Here is a 12,017-nt window from a genome sequence, read left to right as displayed (position 1 = left end):
AGCTGTTCTCATTAGGGGCTGAGCCGGCCTAAAGGTCTGATCCTAGAATCACCACTGCTGCTACTTCATACTGTTCTCCCCTACACCTCAGAGGGGAATGTTTACTGAACTCCATCTATCTGACAGCTTTTGCTTTATTGCTTCAGGCTTGTTTCTGCAACAGCTCATTGAGTATCAGATAAAAAAAAACTATTGAGGAAATATTTTCATTTGACATCGATCCAGTATTAAAGAGATAGCTGCAGTCGGCAGCAGAGAAACAAGCTACAATGTAAGTTAATATAGGATAATTGTCCAGCTTGTATTTACGTTAATAAAAGTGCTCATTTTGCTACTGACAGACTCAGATTAATATTCTAAGTGTGTGACAACATTATGGAAAGGATTTCTAAGGAGGTCAACCTTTCTGTTAAAGATTTAAGATTGTTTTTTAAAACATAAAAGTCTGCAAAATTGCGTTCGCTAAACCCACCAGACTCCATGTAAATAATCAGAAATTTTAGCATGGTAAAATACGGCATTCTAAAACATCTCTGAGCTCTGGGCAGCGCTTGCTCTGGCCGCCTTGAGCCTGCGTGTGGAGGGTGTGCAACTATAGCCTACGTTTGGTCAATGTTTTCTTTCATTCCAATTTCGGGTCTGTCAGTCACAGTAAAAACCAGGGACATTTCCGGGGACAGATCACCAAAACCGGGGACTGTCCCCGGAAACCGGGGAAGTCTGGTCACCCTAGTTTAGACTTACCAGAATGTTTTCACTAGTCATCACGCATTAGCCAATGCATCTGAATGTCGGTTCAAATCATATCAGGTTTAACCTCTTACCATTATGATAGACGCCCAGGTTAATGAATGTTTTCATTGCAAACATTGTATACAACTGCATGCTTGTTGAAAACAAAATGCCGTGGTTTGTCCATGATTTTAATTTGTAAAAAAATGCACAGAAGCACCCAGCTGCTAGTTTCCTAGCTGTTTTTACCAAGGACATATGTATATGCATCTGTATCTCCCTTCTTACCCTGGCTTCACTTCCTTTCTTGAAAGCCTGACCGCCTATGTTCTTGCTCCTTTCAGCACGAGGAGTCTTCCAGTTCAGGCAGCGCAGGTCGTCTGGAGCTGGGTTACCTGGAAGACGAGCGGGTTCGCGTTCTCTCTCGAATTGATGAGCTTAAAAGCCGGCTTACGGAGCTAGAGCAACAACTCCAGGAGTCCAAGCAAGAGGTGGAGTACAGAAAGTGGAAACTAACGGAATATTATTTCACTCCAGTCTACACCTTCACCCAGCCTACACATCATCAAACATCTACATTCATAAGAACTACGACTTCTGTATAGAAAAGACAAGAGTTTCCACAGTAGCAGAACAAGCTGAATACAGTTCATGGTCACAGCATCATTACTAAGTGGTTCCGTTACTCTGTGGGTGCCTGAAGGCTGGTATTAGCCTCGTAGCTCACCGCTACGACACTGTGTGACTTTGTTTGGTCCACTCTTCCAGGCCGAGATGGAGCGTGCCTTGCTGCAGGGCGAGAGGCAGGCGGAGCTCGACCAGATAGAGGCTGAAACGGACATCATCACTCAGCTGCAGCACAAGCTGGACGAGCTGGAGAGCACCATCCAGAGGGAGAAAGACAAGGTACAGAGAGAAGTGGGTATATGTAGTACAGCTCACGTGTTAAATGCTTTATTTGAATCCACCAATTATATTCAAGTATACAGGATTCAAATATTTGCTGAGGTTATATACATTCTTTGAGAAGAGAGAAAACACACACACACACACACACACACACACACACACACACACACACACACACACACTCACACTTACTGCCTGTGCTTTTGCAGTCTCCTAAACAGTCTTCTCTGGTCTTTTACATCCCTACTGGTACGTCACTGTTGGTGTCTTTCCATGGGTCGGCATTCCTGTCTGTACAACATAGTCAATTCTTCAAGGCAAGAATGCTCGGTACAGACAATTACAGCCATATAAAGGGCTACATAAAGAATTGGATTTACCTCCTTGGGTATTCTCTTTTGCATGTTTTCACTTTAGTGATTTGCTTTCAGGTCAACTCTCATCTGTGTTTTACTCAGCTGGACTCCGCTAACTAACCGACATCCATTAACCCCTAATCTTTTCTCTGCTCCTTCAGCACTCATGGTTACTGTATCTCTGACCAACTGTGCTCACCTGTTTCTTCACTGTCCGCATGACAGACCCTGTGGGCCAGGAAACCTGCCCTTCTATGGCTGTTTGGGTTCTGTAGTCTTTGGTTCTGTAGTGCACGAATAGACTTTGAATATTTTGTTCCGGTACTGTACAGGGGAAACTACTAGCATGTTCTCTGTAAGGGCTTTAGGGGGGTTCTTTTTTCTTTTGACGTGCACCCACCACATTTTAACTGTAGAAAGACACAAGGATGTGAAGAAAAAGCACATTTACTAGCTTAGTCTATTGGCATTTAGTTTTCAAATACTTAGTATTGTCTGTCTTTCCCAACTTCCCTATGAGGGTCCCACAGAGTTCCAAGCAAAATTTGAAGGTGTCATTCATAATTGTTTTATTGGAGGATAAGTAATTGAGTCAGTGAACCAGGAATGGCTGTTTTGATCTGATGTGTCTGTGGTACCTCCTTTCCTATACTATAAACAATATATAAAATTGGAATTGTGTGCCTAATTATGTCCAGGAACACATGTTATCTTATGTGGAAATTCCTCTCATGAAATTGGATCAACATTTGGCATGGAAATGTTGCGGAAACCCAGATGTTAATAGAAAATTAGAGGATACATTCACCCTGAACCTGTGGTTCTAGTACTGACAATACGATTGTTGTTATTATGATTTAAAAAGGATTCAGTGGTGTCTCTTGGAACTGCTCAAAGCTTCACCTCAACTCTGAAGACACAAGACAGAACCCTGCCTTTTACTTTTGAGCGAAACTCCTGTCAGTGCTGGGAGTCCTTATAGACCTGTCAACCTTTTCAGTCTTACACATCAAAGTGAAGATGGTATCCCTGAGCCTAAACCTAGAGCAGCACCAAAGAGACATGAGGTTTCTGTACTTTAAATGGAGAGAAACTGAGACATTGTCACTACTGTCAGACATTGCTCAGGATTATTACAAGTGAGTTTATAAATGCTCCAGGGCCAATGAATGTTTTAACGTCCCAACAATTCAGCACCTGTGTCCTGTGCCCTGTCAAGCCCTTAAAATCTGTCACGACATGTCTGTTGCTAACACCTTGCAGCTTTTTATTTGCATGGCGTGGATTTTGAGCAGTGTGTTTCTCTCTCTCTCTTTCTCTCCCTCTCGTCCATCCATTCTATGTGTGGGTGTGTTGTGTCTTTCTAGGAGAGGGCTAATGTTGAGGCCGAGCGCCGGGCCCTGCAGAGCCTCCAGGAGGGCTACGCTGAGTTGGAGAACCAGCTTCATAACTGTCCCGAGTCCCTGCGGGAACAGTTACAAGAACAGCTCAAGAGGGTGGGTCGTTAGTCCATCAGAAGCACCTAGTTCCCCTGCACCCCATCCACGGACGTCAGTCTGCCATAGCCTGACCTTTTGAAACTACAAAACCTGGCCCAATATATCAGCACACACAAACCTTCCCACAGTCACCATTCTACGTACAAACCTTTAGTGAGTAGCATCAACCAGGTTTCTTCCAGCCTCCAGGCACTGCGTTAAGTCTTCTTTTAAACTGCATGTAATTTGCAATGGCCAGGCTTACAGAAGCAGTATTTGGACCCATTAGTAATTCATAGTTTGTTAATGTATGTAATAGAGAACAGCTATAGATAGCTGGCAAGAAGGCTGTATCAATTGAAAGCTAGCTGGTGAGATAGCCTGAGCAAAAGCATATACTGTAACTGTGGACGGCGAATACAAGTATCTTCAGACTGACAGTATGAGAAAGTAGTGTTTTTGAACGTTAAAGCATGTAGACATGTTCTAGTAGAAACATCTGTTTTTTTTAAGGTATTCATTTGGTTATAGTGCAGCAATGTTAGTGCAGCAATGAGGTTGGGGGGGGCACTATCTCTATCTGTGCCAGGCCTCAGCACATGACACCGACAGGCACCTTTAACCCTTTAGAAGGGGCCCACTACATATTGTTTTACAGACACACACATACACACAAACTCAGTGTATTTTTGAGAAGCTCCCTCAGTGCCCCTCACAGACATGCTGTTGCCCCAAGCTGCTGGAATTACAGTTCCTCCACACCACACCTACGTGCTACTGAAACCCTCAGGTCAACATAGGCGCACACGTCACTTCAGCTGCTAGTGATGTATTTTGGTAAAATGTGCGTCCTGTGATATGGTCGTGCTGCACTGCATGTGTGAATCTGACCTTCATCTCTTCTGTGATTTGTCATGGCTCGCATAATTTGTATAACTGCTCACTAATCAATTAACATAGGCCCTGACTAGATCCATTCTCTGTCTTCCATCGCTCTTATTCTGTGACTTCTCTTATCTAAGTGAATGTTGTTGTTTGAAGGATAAAAAGATGATTCATTTTTACCAACTAGAAAAGTTCTTGTAAGCTTTGAATTTTTTGCTATTACTTGTTGACAGTGATGCTCTGTGTGCACAATCAGTCAGTGATTCAGTAAAGCTGTATGTAGAGCTAGAGCCTTTATCTAACTTAATTTGTTTGGCTTACATTCAGTGAGAGAGCAAACTTTCAAAACGACATTGCAAATTTTTATGATGAACAGATATGGTTTGAGGCCCAGTACCTCAGTACACCTCAATCTTAGGTGCAAAGTAGAAAAATGTCTCAACATGCAGCAAACGTCTCTTAAATTTTTGACATTTTGACTTCTTTGTTCTTGTTTTGACCACTTGCAAAAATTAGTAATTGTCATCTCAGACTGCATGTCAATGAATTGACATTACGGGCTGTTGGGTCCTTCACAAATGTTGGGTACTCTACAAGTACTTTATTTTCACAAGTACAAAGATTCTTAAGAGCATATAGACTCAAACATTCGTCCCCCTGCTGTGACAGAAGTGCTGTAACACGTAAGCTGGTCAGCAACAACAGGAAGGACAGGCTAAAAACTGAGATAAACTTCTGGAATACACAGTAGTATATTACATTGAAGCTAGTAATGTTTTATATGAGTATTTTATAATATATTTTGTAGTATTTGTACAATTGTTTTAGTAGCCCATCTTGTAGGTGTTTATTCTTTAGCAGTTTAAGCAGAAGAGTAGAGTGAAAGAATGAATATGAAAGAATATGAATGACCATCCCTCGCCTCCTCTGTATTACAGTACATCTAATTACCACACACACAAGTCATTGTGCTGCAGTAGAAGCATGTTCTTTATGACCATCTGCTTGACTGAGCACGGTGTGCTTGACTTGAACGTCAAACTATTTTTCAAATTTAAAAGTCAAGGTGTTTTTGCTTTACTGTCAGTAGCTACGCTAGTCTGAGAATATTGGATGGCTTTAAAATGAGCACAGTGTGTACAGTGGGTTTATCTGTTTATGATGATGTAACCGCTGATGTTGTATGTGGGCCTCCATCAGGACGGAGAGGCACTGGAAACAGGAACCAAAAAGTTTGAGGACTTGGAGTTTCAGCAGCTGGAGAGAGAAAGCAGCCTGGAGGAGGAAAGAGAAACCATCAGCCAGCAGCTGCTCCAGGAGAGAGCGGAGTACCACAGCAGTGTAGCCAGGAGGAAGGTGAGGAAATATCCAACAAACTGTGGGCCGTCTTTAACACCAGAATATCCTCATGATGGTTGGTACAGTATGGGTTTTTGAAGCAGCCAATGGCAAATAGTTCTGCAGACATTCAGTATCTATTTAGTTTGACTATGCTCATACCAAAAGCCTTAGAAGTTAAAAGTAGTTTTCACACCAGGCAGAGAGACAGCAGCCAAACAATACTGTACACATACCCAACAACTGCTGAACAGTGCCAACACAGTCCTCGTCTTATCTACCACTCTTTTGCCTGTACTATTGTAACTGACCCAAAGACCGACGTTTTCGAAGCGGGGACGGCACCAGGCGGGAGGGCATGAGACCAGATGGCCGGGAGGCTCCAGGCTGCAGCCATACAGTCTTGAAGTTTTCCCAAACTTGCGATCTTAAAGAGGCCGGCGGGTCCTCTAACTGTTGTCGGTCGCCAGGGCTTCTGTCTCTGACTCACTCACTGGGCCGTCAACCTGACAAAAAACTGCATGTAGTCGGAGCTCGGCTAGCCTCAGAGCTAAGGCAGGGCTACAGATTAGGTGTCCCTAGTTCTGCATTACATTAGTTACGCATTACATTAATTATTTTGCACGCATTTTTTATTTATTTTTATACCGTGTATTCTCCGTGTAAATTCATGTAACAAGCCAAGATGCCCGTACCGTTTCGATTCAATACGAATACATGTACCGTTCCACCCTTAATTTAAGGTTTCATTATTTGTGCCTTCTTTAGGAGAAGGTGTCTGCTCTGGAGAACCAGGCCCACCAGCTTGGACTGCAGGCATCTCAGGAATGCGAGCGGCTGGCCAAAGACCGGACCCTCACACTACAAATGCTCCAAAAGGTACTACTTTGAAGGAAAAAATAGTGATTGAAAAAAGTGAATTGCAGAAATCTAAAAATGAGCAGTTTACCATTACCGGTATATGGTATTTGGGGCTAGATTTAAAGAGTTGCTCCTTGAACAACTAACATATTGCCTTTATGTTCCAGGAGAAGGAGAGGCTGTCGGCCCTCGAAAAGAGATACCACAGCCTGACGGGTGGAAAGAGCTTCCCCAAGTCCTCTTCTGCTATGAGAGAAGTGAGATAAATTCCCACATATACACCCAGTACTCCTGGCCTAAAACAAAAGGGAGCTTTGATGACCTGTAGCTGATTCCACACCCCATTTATCTCTTTAACTCAGTCATTTGCAAACTTGTTGGTAAACATTTGAATCTAACTTTTTAATACACCTGGTCTAATCAGACTAATGCAAAGATGTTTTGATGGTTATGCGTGTTTATAATGTGGAGTTGTTGATAATTAATGTGTAGAGCAAACTAATCTTTTAATGGTCACTACATTAGTGGACTGATGTTTTCACAGAGGGAGGGCAATTGACAGAACATCTGTTTCACACATCCCCTATATTTCTTTTGTGGAAACGAGAACTAGTATCTGTGTCCCATACATTTTCTGTAAGCATTAAAAGCACTTATTCCTGAATTGTTAAAACAGGAAGCTCTCCGTATCAGCGAGGCTGACCTGTTGTTGGAGGATGTCCACTCCTCCCAGCATTCCCTCTGTCGAGCCTCTCCTTCCTACTTACACCCCTCCCCTCTCTGTCAGTTGTACCCCAGCAGCCCTACGGAGGTAACCAGACTAATGATCCCTGCATGAAGCCCTCTGCGTCCCGCTTTGTTGTCCGTGCAACTCACCCCAAAGGTCACACATTGTACTGTTAGCGTCCTGGTCACACTTCAACTCTAATTTTATCTGCGATCTACTGTGCCGGCCGGGGTTGCATAGTTCACAATAGCTATGTTAAAAGAGGAGCCGGCACAGTAGCTTTCAGTTCAGTTGGGTTTTTTTCTGTTCCGAGCCCAGGGATGTAGTGGAAGACACATAACATCAGGAAAGAAACAGGAGAGTATATAATGATACAATGCAGTCACAATTTCTGCATCTTCTTATTAACCACTACATCACTGGTTGTTGTAAGAGCCTGTGTGTGACATCCTGTGTGTCAGCCAGATGTGATGCTAAAGATGCGCTTTCTGTTGCTTGGTGTGTTTCTGTGTGTCTATCTGTTGTCGCCGCGCATCTTTTAGCTGTAATTCTAGCACTCAAACAGTCAGGTTTAACATGGTATCTGTGCTTGTATGTGCGTGTTAATATACTGTACATAAAAAGTACGGTCCATTGTTGTCCTCATGGCTTCTCATCCTGTCTGACCACTGTTGGCTGGTGCTCAGGAGTACATGAAGCTGTCAGATGTCTATAAGATGTACGGCAGCAGCGGCCTCCATGAAAACAGCAAGCCCGCTTCTCACGGCCGCTTGTTTGCCATAGATGCTGCATTAGCTGGCCCCTGCGAGGTACCATCGCTTTCTGTCTGTCTCTCTCCTCTGTAGTCTTGACTCTCCTTCCTCTGTCTCTCTCCATCATTCCATTTCCATGTTATGTTGCTCCCTCTGCTGGTTTGTTGTTAATCAAAGTGACTCTACTGTTGGTCTTGCTCTCTGCTACATGAGCCTTCGGTGTAGGCATCTTGTACTCACCCCTATTTAGCTGCAAGGCAGTATTACAGGAGACACTTAGCATCTATATCTACGTCATATCAGCAGTACAAAGGGTTTATTAAGGGTTGTACTAATAAATGCAGGTTAGCTTTGAGTCCTACAAAAGCTGGTATCTGTGTTATCCACTTTATTTTTGGAATCGTATGGCAACAATTTGGTTATAATCTTTCAGCTTATTATAATTCAAGGGCTCTGAGAGAAAACTAGACGTCCACATTTCCTCTTGGCTCCTTATTCAGGCTTCAGAAAATCTCAATCACAGGTCCTTTCAGAGAGAAAGCGTTCCTATTGGCTGTTCTGCTCATGCATTACCCGTGAAACAAAGAGAGGAGAGGGAGAGCTGCAGGAAGAGGTCTTACTCTACTTCCAATTCTGGCGTTTTGTTTTGCATTCTACCCGCTGCAGCTCTAATAACTGTAAAATTGAATTTCTCTGTTAATTAGAACCCAAGATAATGATACATCTATGTAAAGAAATGTATGCTTGTCTAGATAATAAACCTGTTAGTGGTGAGTGATATGATAAGAGGCCAGTGTTGGTGTCATATTTCAGTCTAAACCTAATGTTGATCGTGTGAAACATGTTGCCATAGGCTGTGTGTTGTTATGACCCTCCTCCCCTCACACAGAAAGTCCCGATATGTTTCCCTTCTGCTGCCTGTCTTGCTGACGTGTATGTCTTCACTGTCTTTTTCTCCTCTCTACGTGTGTGTTTCCTTTGGGAAGGAGTATGTGACAGTGGGCCAGCTAAATCAGATGTATGGGATGCCAAAGGTGGAGTCGTCCCCTACTTCCCCGCTTCGCCAGCCCCTGCTGTCTGGAGCAGTAGACCCCGCCTTCTCCTGCCTCCCCTCTCCTCACGGCTCCTCCCTCTCTCTTTCTGTGGAGGTGTGTGCTTCCTTCCTTCCTTCCCTCATTCCATCCTCCCGTCCTTCCTTCTTGGCTGCATTTGTTTATCGGCTATATCTGTTTCCCAAATTTGTACTACGCAATATTTCTATACAGTATGTACATATTAGTTAATCATGATACTTTATGCTGCTCACTATCCTCCTGTAGCTCCTTCATTACTTTTGAAGTAATTGATTACTTTTCATTTGTGTGGGCGAATCATGAACAGTGACAGCACACAACAAATTGGAGTGAGTATATTACACTTTTGCATAGGGAACACATACTAAAAACCAGCCTAGTGCCCTGAAAATATAGATAAATAAATGTATCACCTCTGAAATTTGTGCTTGCATTATGTTATTTGTCACAACAGAAATATTTTTTGAATACATGCAACTGTTTCGGTGGAACAGAGGAAATGTGTTACTTTTACTTACAGATACTCACTATAACAGTTATATCACTTTAAGTGTTACAGGATAATACAAGACTTACTTCCTGTCACTAAAGAAGCACATGAAGATTCTCAACCCTGTGATCTTACTGTATTTCTCAGTCAGGAGCTCTTGCTGTCTGTTGTACTGCGGGTTTGCCTCAAGTCACAGACTCCCATTGTTTCCAAAAATTCACCAGACGTGGCTCACAGTCATACTGCAGATTTTACTTATATAACCCGTCACATTTGATATCATACTCTGTATCATTAAATTAGATTGTGTCAGAACTTAACTTGAATAAACTCACTTTTGTCAGTTGCGCAGTAATGAAAAAAACTCTATTTAATGTGACTATTAGGTGCATGATAGTCATGTTAGCAAACAGCATGTCTCAATCAGCTGTTTAAAATGGGTTTTTCAGAACAGTGGGTGCTTGTAACTGTGTGAAAAAAAAACTCGGCATTAATGGCAACAAGAAAACAAAACAAAATCTTGTTCTTTCAGATATTGTTAACAGTAGGGATACTGTATGCATTAAGCTCAAAGAACAGCTGAAGTGAAGTAAAACAAAAAATTAGATGAGAACTTAAATGTTCTTATGAGAAACTGGGTCATTGCTGCAGCAACATAGAATTAGAATAGAGACATGTAAAATAGGGATATAGCAGCTGGAGGGTATGAATCATAATGGAGCTGACAACAATAATATGTTGAACATATTTAAAGTATTGAAAAAAACTTAATTTACAGCTTTTGAGGGTGTGTAAAACAAACGTTTCTACCCTCTTCCTACTGAATGCTTTCTAATTTCTATTTTCTTCTCTTCTTTGTTTCCTTTTTCCTCTCTCCTCTTCTGTCTCTCTTTGCCGCTCCTCTGTGTGCTCCCCAGTACCAGTCTGAGGCTAGTAGGCCTCACCTCCCCAAGCTAGATTTAGAGCAGTGGTACCAGGAGCTGATGACTGGCTCCAGCCAGCTCTGTCCTTCTCTGCCAGCCAAGTCACTGTCGGGCCGCAGGCCTGTGCTGCAGGTAGAGGGCCTTTAGTTTCTTTTCCTTTTTTTTCCCACACTCATTCTTCGGCTGTTTGTGTGTGCTGCTTTTCATCTGCCAACCTTCAACTTACTTCATCTCTGTGTTAGGAATAGAAAACAAGTCTTTACATGTCATGTCTTCCCAATTCAATTAAAAAAAAAATACTAGATAATACAGTTCACCTCGCTTTGAGATGAATAACTGACAAAAAAAAAGTCACATTAGGTATAGAGAGGCTGTCTTCATTTCAAAGATAGTCCAATAGTACATGAGAGCATTCATGTGCTATTAGTGGGCCTGATCAAAACTATTTAATGAAAGGAGGCGTGTTGTTCCGTGTGTGTGTGTGTGGGTGTGTGTGTGTGTGTGTGTGTGTGTGTTGTGTGTGTGGTGTGTGTGTGTGTGTGTGTGTTGTGTGTGTGGTGTGTGTGTGTTTGTGTGTGTGTGTGTGTGTGTGTGGGTGTGTGTGTTGTGTGTTGTGTGTGTGTGTGTGTGGTGTTTGTGTGTGTGTGTGTGTGTGTGTGTTACACTGAGTTAATATCAGTTGAAATCCACTTGCAGACCGCCCATGTCTCTTTCCATGTAGTGTGGCTGTAGGCGGTTGTTCCACGTGTGTGTGTGTGTGGGAGGGACTGCGGCCTAACTCCTTAACCTCTTAAGTTTACTGCCAATAGAACCTTGATGTATTTATTCCAGCATTTTATTTTAACAACGTCAGTGTTCAGAAGCACTCAATGCATAATGCTTATCATGCTTTAACCTTTTGTTTTCTAGCAGGTGCTTTGCGTCATCAATGGTGGATTTTAGCTGTGCTTCGTTGTAAAACACCCCATCTGCTGTCACATGTGCGATCAGCCCTTATCATGCTCTTTGTACGCTTCCTCCCTCAGGTGTTCCGCTCTAAGCTGGACAGTGATCCAGGCCTCGCTCTTCATCAACCTAAATCAGGCTCTGCATCCCCTCTGCATCACGGCGCAGCAACACTGGGACGCAACTCAAGCTCAAAGGTAGAGGTTGTTTATTGATGTGGCCATCAACTTTTAATTTAGTCTGAAATCCATCCACTTTAAGAATGTCCACACAATCCCCCCTCAAACACAAATAAGTATTTAAACCACCCCAATTCCTATGTATTTATTTATTTTTGACATTTTCCTAATATTTTGTCTGCAGAGTCCCCTGCTGGCGGCCAACAGCACTGGCAGTCTGCCCAGGAACCTGGCTGCAACCCTGCAGGACATTGAGACCAAGAGACAGCTGGCTCTGCAGCAGAAAGGTAGCTGACGTGGTCTACCCCTGAGCTTCACTTTACAAAAACCAGCACTGCTCTATAGAACTGTGTGTGTGTGTGTGTGTGT

The 12,017-nt window shown here is 42.9% G+C and overlaps 1 protein-coding gene across 10 annotated transcripts in view; it reads left to right on the top strand.

The window, feature by feature from the left end:
- Window positions 1–12,017, top strand: part of phldb1b (pleckstrin homology-like domain, family B, member 1b) — an 86,002-nt gene that overhangs the window by 59,262 nt on the left and 14,723 nt on the right. For 2 of the 10 annotated variants that reach the window (XM_032510417.1, XM_032510429.1), the window contains exons 8-19: window positions 1,077–1,223; window positions 1,501–1,638; window positions 3,365–3,493; window positions 5,561–5,716; window positions 6,467–6,577; window positions 6,727–6,816; window positions 7,236–7,370; window positions 7,973–8,095; window positions 9,025–9,186; window positions 10,519–10,656; window positions 11,550–11,666; window positions 11,833–11,935. In XM_032510417.1, coding sequence (XP_032366308.1) covers window positions 1,077–1,223; window positions 1,501–1,638; window positions 3,365–3,493; window positions 5,561–5,716; window positions 6,467–6,577; window positions 6,727–6,816; window positions 7,236–7,370; window positions 7,973–8,095; window positions 9,025–9,186; window positions 10,519–10,656; window positions 11,550–11,666; window positions 11,833–11,935 — 1,549 coding nt within the window. Of the gene's footprint in view, window positions 1–1,076; window positions 1,224–1,500; window positions 1,639–3,364; window positions 3,494–5,560; window positions 5,717–6,466; window positions 6,578–6,726; window positions 6,817–7,235; window positions 7,371–7,972; window positions 8,096–9,024; window positions 9,187–10,518; window positions 10,657–11,549; window positions 11,667–11,829; window positions 11,936–12,017 lie in introns of all 10 variants that reach the window. The other 8 variants (XM_032510423.1, XM_032510455.1, XM_032510456.1 and 5 more) reach the window with 7 other exon arrangements.

The sequence above is a fragment of the Etheostoma spectabile genome, chromosome 3 (genome assembly GCF_008692095.1).
Source record: "Etheostoma spectabile isolate EspeVRDwgs_2016 chromosome 3, UIUC_Espe_1.0, whole genome shotgun sequence".
Lineage (NCBI taxonomy): Eukaryota > Metazoa > Chordata > Actinopteri > Perciformes > Percidae > Etheostoma > Etheostoma spectabile.
The sequence above is the reverse complement of the archived record's forward strand: the minus strand, read 5'-3'. Positions and strand labels throughout refer to the sequence as shown.